The 11,729-nt window shown below is 45.1% G+C and overlaps 1 protein-coding gene across 2 annotated transcripts in view; it reads right to left on the bottom strand.

Annotated features, from left to right (window-relative positions):
* Positions 1 to 1,025: 1,025 nt before the first annotated feature.
* The window catches only part of MED8 (mediator subunit 8), a 64,595-nt gene continuing 53,891 nt past the window's right edge, over positions 1,026 to 11,729 (bottom strand). For both annotated transcript variants that reach the window (XM_087381486.1, XM_087381488.1), the window contains one exon: positions 1,026 to 1,539. In XM_087381486.1, coding sequence (XP_087237612.1) covers positions 1,388 to 1,539 — 152 coding nt within the window. In that variant the 3' untranslated portion in view covers positions 1,026 to 1,387. The remainder of the gene's footprint in view (positions 1,540 to 11,729) is intronic.

Genomic DNA, 11,729 nt, shown 5'->3' with positions numbered 1-11,729 from the left:
TGCTGCAGGGAAGCCCAGGAGAAGGGGCAACCAAGGGAAATCTGAAGGGCTGCTCTTGGGTGGGCACCGCACCACCAAACCTCCATACAGGTCCACATGGCTGGAGCGAGCTGTAGGCGAGGCTGAAGAGGCCAAATGAGACAGGAATGGGAAGGGAAAAACAGAAGAGAGGAGGGGGAAGAAGGGCCAGAAGGCAAGGAGGGTGAAAGAGAAGGGGGAAGAGATGGCAATGCACGGGGGAGCAGGGAACTAGCATCTATCACTGGTTCTTTCCTAGGGAGGCTCTTGAAGTTATTACAAAAGGACCAAAAATTCCTCTAAGAAAGTTCTTACACTAAGACCAACAAGTCCTATTTAGGTAACACCTCCTTCGATTTCAAAGGAACTTTGAAGTTTTAGCCACTCCAAACCACACATCATAGAGACCAAGATAGTCACAGCTCCATGTTTGTACATTGGAGATTCAAAATAATCACCTCATGATTGAGAGCATACTAGCCAAGCACAAGGTCCCCACAATTAAAAAATGCCCACATTACATGCATTCACTCAACTGAGAATAGACCCCATTGCATGGCAAGGAAAATTGTATTCAGTCTAAAGAATGGAAATATCCCTCCTGCACATTTACTTTTCTCTAAAATAAAGCCCATGGGCATAGAAGCAAGGCCTAACAATCTTAAAGGGCACTAACTAATGTATCAACCAATTCGCATATGGGATGACTTTTATCAAGAAGGAACCATACTTTTATCGGTTAAGGGACATGAGTATAGTTAAGGGACATGAGTATAGAAGCAATACCTCCTTTGGGCTCTTGAGAGACGCTAACCAACCTATCAACTATTCCCTATCTCATTTCACAACTTTTTGGGTGGGGGTTGGACTTATTAAGAATGAAACAAATATGATATTGAGCATTTGGCACATAATGCATTCCAAGCATGAAGGATAACCCATGGGCCATGACCACGGAGCCAAGCTCAAAAACATAAATAACCAATCTTTTGCTTTGAATACCTTGTTCCTCGGTTAAGGCCAACATCCTTAGACAGAGAAGTAAATTAAGGACGAAGGTCTTTTCAAAGTCAGCCTCTCTCTTGTAGTCCTTGCTTATTAATGAGTCAAAATTTCTGGCCCTTGATAGTCTTCAAAAGATGCACATACAGCCAGCGATTGCACACCAAACATACGAGCATATGGATTTAAACAATTAATATTTGTATTCTGCAACAACCATAAATAAAATCAATGCTATGGTTTCTCCTTCTTAAGAGCTTTTCAAGCTGACAAAGTTGCAACAACGTGCTCTTAAGTACATATTAGGCTATTCATCCTTTATTATTTAGCCATAGACAAACAATATCAATTAATGATACCAAGCTAATTATTGAGATGGTGGTTGCTGTCTCTGTTGCCCAAAATTCAAGTTTTGGTTTGAGTTAAGAATTGTATTGAAGTTTGGCTGACCAACCAATTGCTGTTGTAATGGCAAACCCAAATTGCTAGAATTCTGAGCACCTCCGAGTCCCATATACACTGCCAAACATCACACGATAATTGTGAGTTATAATCATCAACAAACAGCTATTGGAACATACAGACGTGTGCACACACACACACACACATAGTGAGGGGATTGAAAAGGCACAGCCTTCTTTTGGGTGGAGGGGGGGGAGGGTTTTGACATTTTGCGAGTAAATTTTTTTGCGAGTTTGCGAGGTTTTCAAGTATTTTTATGTGTTAATTTTATAGCTAGTGGCTAGCTATAATTCTTGCATATCACCATGCAAGTATAAATAATAATAAAGCCAGGCAATATATTTATATACCTAGATGAATCCAGGAACATTCCCAAACTCATCCTCTAAAAACTCATTCCCAGGCAATATATTTCATAAACATAAGAAACACTCAATGTAAACCATGGAGCTAGTTCTATTAGAGAACAAGATCTCATCATAAATACCTTGGATCAATAGATCATTGTTAAGCTATAAAGGCAAGCAAGCAGGAGCCAAGCATCATTACATCCATGGTTGAGCCAAGCATAAATAGCTTGAAACAATGGGTCGCTGGCGAGCTATAAAGACAGGGTGCCAAAAAAAATTTTCCCAGATGGCATTTTGGGGTTTCATCTAAAGGTACCCATGTTTGCAGTCGTTTTCAAGGTTTTGGGGTCTTCTGAGCTTATTTCTGGTGTCAAAGAGGTGTGCATTTATCAAAAGTCCCCCCCCCCCCCAAAAAGGAATTTATACCCCTCTGGCAACATAGTCCAAGTTTTGTTTTGTTCCAAGGAATTTGTACCAACAATGGAGCAGAGTACCAACGGTCACCCATAGGTCAAATATTCAAACATCTGTAATTTCTAGTTTTGTGGGAAATGTGTTTGTTTGTCTTGGGTCCTTTGCATGTAAGAATACAAGTTGTGCATATAACAGTATTTTAAATTTCTCCCAATTCTAAATGCATAGTTTTGCTTAAATTTTCCCTTTTAAAAAAATCATTATGGTTAAGTCAAATCAATCCTTGTAGCTAGATATCAAGGTGGTTGTAAGAGTTCTACACCATACGAGCTTTAATGGGCCATGAGCTATAGAAAAAATTCAATAAAAACTCGCAAAACTCGCAAAATGCCGAGCCCCGGGGGGGAGGGGGGGGGGGGAGAATTGATTAAAGTCTTTGAAAGGCTGAATGATCTATGAGATTGAAAAAACCCGATAATGAGATGAATAGGTGGAGCCTCTAAGCGGGCATCTACACCCAAGACGAGTACAACATAAACATAAAAAACTAATACAAAGTATCTGAGCCCATGGAGAGGATGGAAGCCATGCTATTGTTTCACTCTGCTGGTCCACTGTCTCCTGCCGACGGAGGAAGAGAGAGAGAGAGAGAGAGGTCCACAATAAACTGAGACATCCAAACCCTTGAATGCAAGCCTTGAGCAACTTGTTGCTATGAAAGAGAAAAAACATACTATGATGTCACCAACCAAAGAAGTCAATTCAAATAACCAAACTCTGAGTATTCTATATGGGCCACATCACAGAAACAGCATGCCAAAGAATTAGGCAGAAGCCTGGTCAGAGTAGCATATACTCAACAACAACAATTTTACATGTAAAGTATCACTGCCAAGCTCACGCCGGAACAATAAAAGAGGGTAAAATGTTGGTGAACAAAGGAAAATGGCAACATGGAAGTGGACAACACGGACATGAATAAGCTTGAGATGCTTGCTAGACGCAAATGCAACAGGGACCAAATATTTTGACCACCATAATCCGCATATGTATAACTATTAAGTGTGCACTCTAGCATTCGCCTTCATCTTTCGTAAATCATAAATCCACATTTGAAAATGATGATACTACAACACTATATAAAAAACACACAGTTTCCAACTACACTAGTAGTAAAGATTGGCAAAGTACCCAAGAGAGCAGAGGACTTGCACACTATGCCAGATGGAGGAGATCGAGACAGAGGAGCACTTTCTATGTGTTTGCCCAGTCTATTATGAGATCCGAGGACGATATCACTGCCTCTTTCAGGAGGAGCATGGCTTTGGTTCACTTACATAGCTGATCCATTTTCACGATCAGGTTTGTGTTGGGCTCTATCTGATTGAGATGCGACGACAGAGAGACACATTGATGCGACAGACCAGAGAGCAACAGGAACTCGTGCCATAGTTCACCGAGATCGACAGATCACACATATTTGTTACAAACTTCTATCCATTTGAGTCAACTGCCGGTGACGCTGAGGGAGAGGAACTTGATGAGATGAGAGCACCATGGATGGGAATGTCTACCATGATGCTGCCAGACGAGGGACACACTCTACGTGCGACACGCAGAGGGACCAGATCACGCACGATCGAGGTTCGATCTATCTCAGCCCTCCTCAGAGATGACCGCCAGAGACGAGGCATCACCCTTGACGTAGCCCACCGGATCTAGAGATCGAGAAGACCACGCCCTCCCCCACATCGACACACAGCCTGACAGACACATATACGAGAGCTCCTCACATCTCATCAAAGAGCCACTAGGTTACCTTGATATATGGAAATCGAGCATGAACTAGGAGTGCTAGCTCTGAACACCTGATACTTCTCTTTTATTTTGTTTTTGCTACTCTAGCATTTTGGCACTTGATTCACTAGTTTAGCACTTTTGCTTTCATAAAGGGTCTAAGTGAACCCTTTGCTTCAGCCCTCAGTCACTTGTATGAGTTAGTTTTTGGCTTGTACTTTGTCTCATAGGCCCACGAGGCCTCTTGCAGACATTAATACTTCTTTCTTTTTTTCTTTCTCTCTCTGCTTTAGCCCACAGTGGCTTGTATGAGTTGCTCTACGATTGTACTTTGTCTCATAGGCCCGCGTGGTCTCCCATAGATAGTAACACATCTCTCTCTCTCTCTCTCTCTCTCTCTCTCTCTCTCTCTCTCTCTCTCTCTCTCTCTCTCTCTGTGTGTTTGTGTAACATGCAACGGTAATCTAATCGTGTAATTCACAACAAGACCTTTAAACCTTTAGCGAGGAATTAGCGTAATCCACCATAGAGAAAGAAAGGAGATGAGGGTAGAGAAAGAGTAGAGTCGACGACCGATTGGGTCCATGTATGCACTGAGGGCCCCCTCCCCCAATCAGGGGAGAATTTGCTTTATACTTGGAGAACTGAGAAAATACAAAGAACGCTCTTCAAGAGAGCACGGGAATGCGCTTCTGAAGAGCTCACTGTGCACACGTATAGCAGACCCAAAGACTTGAGAGGCCACGTCGACCAATACCGAGACCTTGATGCTGTCCACACTGACGATGTAGGACGCTTCTGCAAGGCAAGGGAGAGGCTTGTGCAGGGTTACTTCGTGAGTGAGGTAGTGAAAGCTAGGAGTGATAGATCCTATAAGAGAGCTGAGAGATGACTGAAATAAAGAGCTGAGAATGAGCTGTGTAAAACTGTAAAAGATAACTGAAAGAGCTGCTGAAACAAACCCCAAACCTTACTCCATTCGCTGTCCTGATTCCCCGTCTAATGCGCTGCCTGAACACCTTCCCAGAGGGCTGAACTGATGCCAAAGGCTGAGGCTGGTCAAAGGGCCACTAGGGGTGAATGTCAGGCTGTTCAGAGGGGGCCGAGGAGGAGCTGTAGGAGGCTGAAGACCTGAGGGAACTGCATGAGAAATGGGGGCTTGGAGGCCCCTATTTATAGGCTGGAAGGGCTGAGACAACCAGCCCAAGATGGCCGACTTTTCAATCAGTTCTCCTGGCTGGTCCCTTAGCCCCGGGGATAAAAGGCAGCCCTAGGCCCCATAAATGGCAGCCAAAGCTTTGCATGTGACTTGAACTTTTTGTCTGCCTGTCTTTACCCCCTTGAGTAAATCTGTAAGAGGGGCTGCGTGTGTCGAGAAACCATCCATGTGCAAGCTGTATGCTTGACACAAACCTACAAAGGATCGGATCTCCTAAGCCGTCGTGGGAACAGCCCGACTTGTGATAGCTTGAATCTTCTCTGGGTCCAATCGAATCCCTCGAGCACTTATGATGTAGCCCACTTTTTTTGGATTGAGGTATAGCTGGTTATCCCGTAATAACTATAGGACACATCGCACATCCTTAATATGCTGCTAGGCTGTAGCGGAAAAGATAAGGATATCATCAACAAAGGTGAACATGCACTTCCCAATATACTCTACAAATACCCATGACATCATCTTGTTGAATGTTGGTGGTGCATTCTTTAGACCAAAGGGCATGACAACGAATTCGTAATAAGCTCGCTCTATTTGGAAAGCTATCTTTGAGATGTCATCTTCAAAAATCTGGACTTGATGGTAGCCACTCTTGAGGTCAATCTTTGAGAAAAAAATTGCACCATTGAGTCGTTCCAAGATGTACTCGATGCAGGGCATAGGAAACTTGTTGCTTACTGTAAGCTTGTTGAGTGCTTTGTGGTCGACACATAGTCGTGCGGACTTATCCTTCTTTGCCACAGATAGAATGGGTGCAACCAAAGGCGAAGAAGAAGGTCTACTAAACCCTACGCGCAGTAATTCAGACAACTGCTGCTCTAACTCCCCCTTCATAGACTTGGAAAGTTGATAACGGAACTTACTTGGAGGTGTCAAGTCCGGAAGTAGATCAATGCTGGAGTGGCAGATCATCCCGGATGATGTCTTGGAACTCTTGGAGTAGATCCACCATTGCTTGCCCCATCAGAGGAGCGGCTTGAACTGCAGTGATTTAGCAATGGATGTAGACAAGTACAAACATGGCACCCTTGTGGGCAGCTCGACTTGCTTGAATATGTGAGATTAACGAAATCCCTAGTATGCTTTGATCACCGCATATCACGGCGAGCTCGAGCAAACCTTCCACAATAGTAAAGGTGTCATGCCGCCAATCAGGCATCGGTACATGCTCACGGAACCACTAATCTCGAGGATCATGTCGTACCCCATCAAAAGAGTCAAAATAAAATCCCGCGTAAACATGGCCTTCTGAACTGAAAAAGTGAAATGGATGGCCTTATGCGTGATGTGTACGCAAGCCGCGCGTGAACCTGTCCACTGCAAGCTCGTAAGGCACCAAGGTACACCCCACTGTCTTGGCAAGCTGAGGGAAGATGGCATCTTCTGAACTCCCCATATCGAACAAGACAATGAATTGATGTCCGTTAGCTGTGCCATAGGCTCGAATAAGCGCTTTCTTTTTATCTGAGAAATCGTCCTCTTCCTTATCTTGAAAGACCACCGTGGGAGCAACGTTCAAAGCAGGGAAGACGACATTCGTAGCTGAGGGTGGAGGCGAGACTGAAAGAGCCAATATATTGGCGACGGACGAAGTAGGCGCTTTCGTAGCCTTCTCGGCAAGCCACTTCGAACAATCCTTCTTGCCATGCACAGCGATGTAGTGGCAATGAAAGCAGTGATGTTCCTGGTGGTAGCGCTTCAACTCATCGAGCTGTAGATAGCCTCCCATAATACCCACTTTAGCCTTCTCATCCGGAGTCATCTTGGGCTTGGACTCCTTCTTTTGACTAGAAGCTTGGTCGTCTTTCTTTTGGAACTGGTTGTCCGTCTTATGATCCTTATCCTCTGTGTTGGTTGACTACTGCGGGGCTTTGGAATCTTTTTGGACCTGCTTGGGCTTTCCCCCCCGTTCAACATCATCTCTTGATTTTGTGCGAGAGTCAGCGCTCGCAAGTAATCCAACGGGTCAAAGTTCCGAATGGTATAATGGATGTTGGTGTCCAATCCTCGAATGAATTGCTTCATCTTGGCACTCTCCGTCACGCTCAACTACTGCCCCAACGTGATGACCTTGTTACTGTATGTCAACACAAGCAAACCATTTTGGAAGAGACAAGAAAACTCATCCTCTAGGTTAAGCATATATTAGGGTGGGAGAAAACGGACTTTGAGGTCGGCCACAAACGTTGCCCAAACGAAATTTATCCTAAACGTTGTTGGGTCAGTATGCTTACTAGCCCAATGTTGCCACCAGGTCACCGCCTCACCCGTAAGATGAGGGGCTGCGAGGTGGACTTTGTCTTACTCATCTTGAATCCGCACTAACCGAAAATAAGCGACAAACTGATGAATAAATTGCAAAATCGCTGAATGGTCACACTTGCCATCATACTTAACAAAATTTGGAGTGTGTGAGTGGTGTTACCTTTGTCGATGATGAAGCTGTGGTGGTGACGACTGCTGCGCCTGCATAGCGGCTAACATCTGCTTGTGTTGGAGAAGCATCGCCTCTTGGTCTAGCTTTTGATGCCTCTATGCTTGGGCGAGCTCTACGCGTCGCAGTGCCTCCTCATTTTTGCGTTCCTCACGCATGAATAAAAGCACCAACGGCTTTTTTTATTGTTTTTCCTCCAGAAGTCGTTTTGTCTGGTCTAGCTGTCTTCTGCTTTCTTCTAGCTTAGATGAATGTTCTTCGAGTTGCTGTAGGTACTAGGAGGACCCGATTCTGCTCTAGAAGGTTCGCCATCAATTCTTGAGCATTTGGCGGAAGCGGATCTTGTTGGTAGTCTTTCTCCTCTTCAAAGTCTTCAAGGGTGAATCCTTTTCCTGACCCTTCCATGGCGCATGATTGTGTGTCCTTTCCGAATCTCAACACAACCATACACTCGTGGTACTCAAGCTGGATACAGACCGAAGCTCTAATACCAATGTAACATGCAACGGTAATTTGATCGTGTAATTCACAGCAACAAGACCTTCTTTAAACCTTTAGCAAGAAATTAGCGTAATCCACCATAGAGAGAGAAAAGAGATGAGGGTAGAGAGAGAGTAGAGTCGCCAACCGATTGAGTCCCTGTACCCGCTGAGGGTCCCCTCCCCCAATCAAGGGAGAATTTGCTTTATACTTGGAGAGCTGAGAAAATACAAAGAATGCTCTTCAAGAGAGCACAAGAACGCCCTTCTGAAGAGCTCACTATGCACATGTATAGCAGACCCAAAGACCTGAGAGGCAACGCCGACCAATACCGAGACCTTGATGCTATCCACACTGATGATGTAGGATGCTTCTGCAAGGCAAGGAAGAGTCTTGTGTTGTCCACCAGAATGCAGGGTTACTGCGTGAGCGAGAGAGTGAAAGCTAGGAGTGATAGATCCTATAAGAGATGACTGAAATAAAGAGCTGAGAATGAGCTGTGTAAAACTGTAAAAGATAACTGAAAGAGATGCTGAAACAGACCCCAAACCTTACTCCGTTCGCTGTCCCGACTCCCCGTTTGATGCGCTGCCTAAACACCTTCCCAGGGGGCTGAACTGATGCCAAAGGCTGAGGCTGGTCAGAGGGCCACTGGGGGTGAGTGTCAGGTTGTTCAGAGGGGGCTGAGGAGGAGCTGTAGGAGGCTGAAGACTTGAGGGAACTGGATGAGAAATGGGGGCCTAGAGGGCCCCTATTTATAGGGCTGGAAGGGCTGAGCCAACCAGCCCAAGAAGGTCGACTTTTCAGTCGGTTCTCCTGGCTGGTTGGCTGGTCCCTTGGCCCCATAAAAGGCATCCCTAGGCCCCATACATGGCAACCTAGGGAGGGGTGCAGGGTAGCCTATAAAGGCAGCCCTTTCCATGCCATTCCTTCACTTGTTCCAGCCCTAAGGGGGCCAAAAGGGCTCCTATTTTAGGCTGGACCTAAACCTAACTCTAAACCTAAGACGGAAACACTACCCTACTATTCTCCAGTGGGTACCAGTGAACAAGGACTGATCTGTCTAACCTGCCCCTAAGGCTGAGAGACTGACTTATGTAGTGACACGTCCCAGCACTCCTGAAACCCCTGATCTGCAAAATAACCACACACAACATCAGGCTGCTCACCACCCAACCATGACATCTACGGGATGTGATCCCGAATCAGAAGATGTCCCCTCCGAGCCACGAGCTGAGCTACTGGCACGAACTCCCAATCAGATCCTAACCAGCCTGGTGTCCCATACCACCAGGTGGCGCTGTGAAGCCCTGGATCTGCCACTGGGCCTTGGGCTACGCTAAGATGCAGGCGCGCGCGTCCGCGACACAATCCAGGATCAGACCTAGCACCTGGGAACGAGACTTGCTCCCAACTGCACACTGAGAACTGAACCCCCTGGGCCTCTTTTATAGACTCGGGCCCCGGCGCCAAAAATAGCGAAGACCTATAAATAGTTCATACCCTTGCCACTCAACCCGAGAATCAAGCCTGCCTAGCTCTAAGCCTCCCCAGGCTAACCTGAGCTAGTTCTGTGTACCTAGTACACGTCAGATACCAATCCGTGCACATGACATACTCCCCCTCCTCTAAGAACTCACTCTTGAGTTCGCTAAGAAATCGGGAAATGTTCTTTGGAGGTTTTGTAATGTCTCCCATGTTGCATCCTCCTCAACACAATCCTTCCACTTAATCTTGTATTCCGTGATAGTACGATTTCGAATCTGTCTTTCACGAAATTCAAGAATTGATTCAGGTTCGTGAGGAATAAAAGTCAAATCTGTAACTTCTATAATCTCATGAGGAGAAACAAGTTGATCGTCTGCACCCAACACTTCTTTCAGTCTACTGACATGAAAGACTGGATGTACTTTAACATCAGGAGGCAATTCTAGTCGATATGCAACTGGTCCAATTCTTTTAATGACCTTGAATGGGCCACAGTATCTGGGGGATAATTTCGGAACCAAACCAGTACTTAGGCTCTTGGATTCCTTAGGAATTCTCAAATATACCATCGTTCCTTCAGAGAACTCTCTAGGTGAACGATGTCTATTAGCATAAAATCTGTCCCGATCTTGGGCACTTCTAATAGACTCCTTGGCAAACTGCAACATTTCCTGCATGTCTTGCAAGAAGTTCTTAGCAGCATCATTTTGAATCCCTTTTAATCCTACCATAACTGGTGACTTAGGTTGAAACGCGTACATAAGCATAAAAGGACTATAACCTGTACTAGAATGCTTTGCACTGTTGTAAGCAAATTCAATCATGGGTAGATAATCTTCCCATGAAGACTGTCTCTTAGATACATATGCCCGAAGCATGTCTTCAACCAACTGGTTGACCTTCTCTGTACTGCCATCGGATTGTGCATGATCCGAGGAACTCATACTTAGAGTAGTTTCTAACTTCTCAAATACAAGTGTCCAAAAGTTACTTGTAAACTTTGAGTCCCTGTCACTGACTATGTCAGATGGCAAACCATACAGCTTGGACAAGTGGTCCACAAACTCGTGAGCCAACTGAACAGCTGAAATAGTTGTTCTTGTAGGTAAGAATCTAGCCATTTTTATCAAACGGTCGACTATGACCCAAATAGAGTCATGACCCTTGCGCGTTCGAGGCAAACCAGTAATAAAATCCATGGAAATACTTTCCCATTTATTACCTGGAATCTGTAATGGCTGTAATAAGCCCGCGCTTCTAAGGCGTTCAGCCTTAGTAACCTGACAAACTCGGCAACCTACCACATAGTTCTCTATAAATGTACGCATCTTAGGCCAATAAAAGGTATGCTTCACAAGAGACAGAGTCCTATGTATACCTGGATGTCCCGCACTAGGAGCATCATGACACTCCCAGAGAATCTTGGATTTAAGGTCCAGAACATCAGGCACACAAATCTTTTCATTCCGGAACAGCAAGCCGTTCCTAATCATCCACTGACCTCCCGCCGCCTGTATCCTAGGTGGCACAATCCCTGAGTCCTGGTCAACCATGGAGCTCCCATCCTGGACTCTCTGCCAATAAGAACTGAAATGACTATCAGTTGCGTATAGCCCTCTCAAGGATTGAAATAGGTCTGAGGATATTTCCGTAAATGACAAAGCATTTACAAACTTAACTCGACTTAAGGCATCCGCCACACTATTCAACGAACCCTTACGATAACGTATTTCGAAATCAAAATCCTGCATTAACTCTGCCCATCTAGCTTTCCTTCCTCTCAATTCTAATCCATCACACACATACTTAATTGACTGGTGATCAGTCAATACAAGGAACTTTGAACCATACAAGTAGTGTCTCCAAACCTTGAGAGCATACACTACTGCATAAAGTTCCTTCTCAAGTGTGGGCCAACGATACTGAGTGTCGTCTAGCTTCTTACTCTCAAAAGCTACAGGTCTGCCTTCTTGGAATAGAGCTGCCCCAATCACATAATCACTCGCATCGGCCTCTAAAACATAAGGCCGGGTAGGATCGGGTAATGCAAGAACGGGTGCTTCCT

Source organism: Dipteris shenzhenensis, chromosome 11, assembly GCF_047967505.1.
Source record: "Dipteris shenzhenensis isolate YYH24624 ecotype China chromosome 11, Dip_SZ_1.0, whole genome shotgun sequence".
NCBI classification, from domain to species: domain Eukaryota; kingdom Viridiplantae; phylum Streptophyta; class Polypodiopsida; order Gleicheniales; family Dipteridaceae; genus Dipteris; species Dipteris shenzhenensis.
Note: the sequence above shows the minus strand (reverse complement) of the source record. Positions and strands in the feature narration are given on the sequence as shown.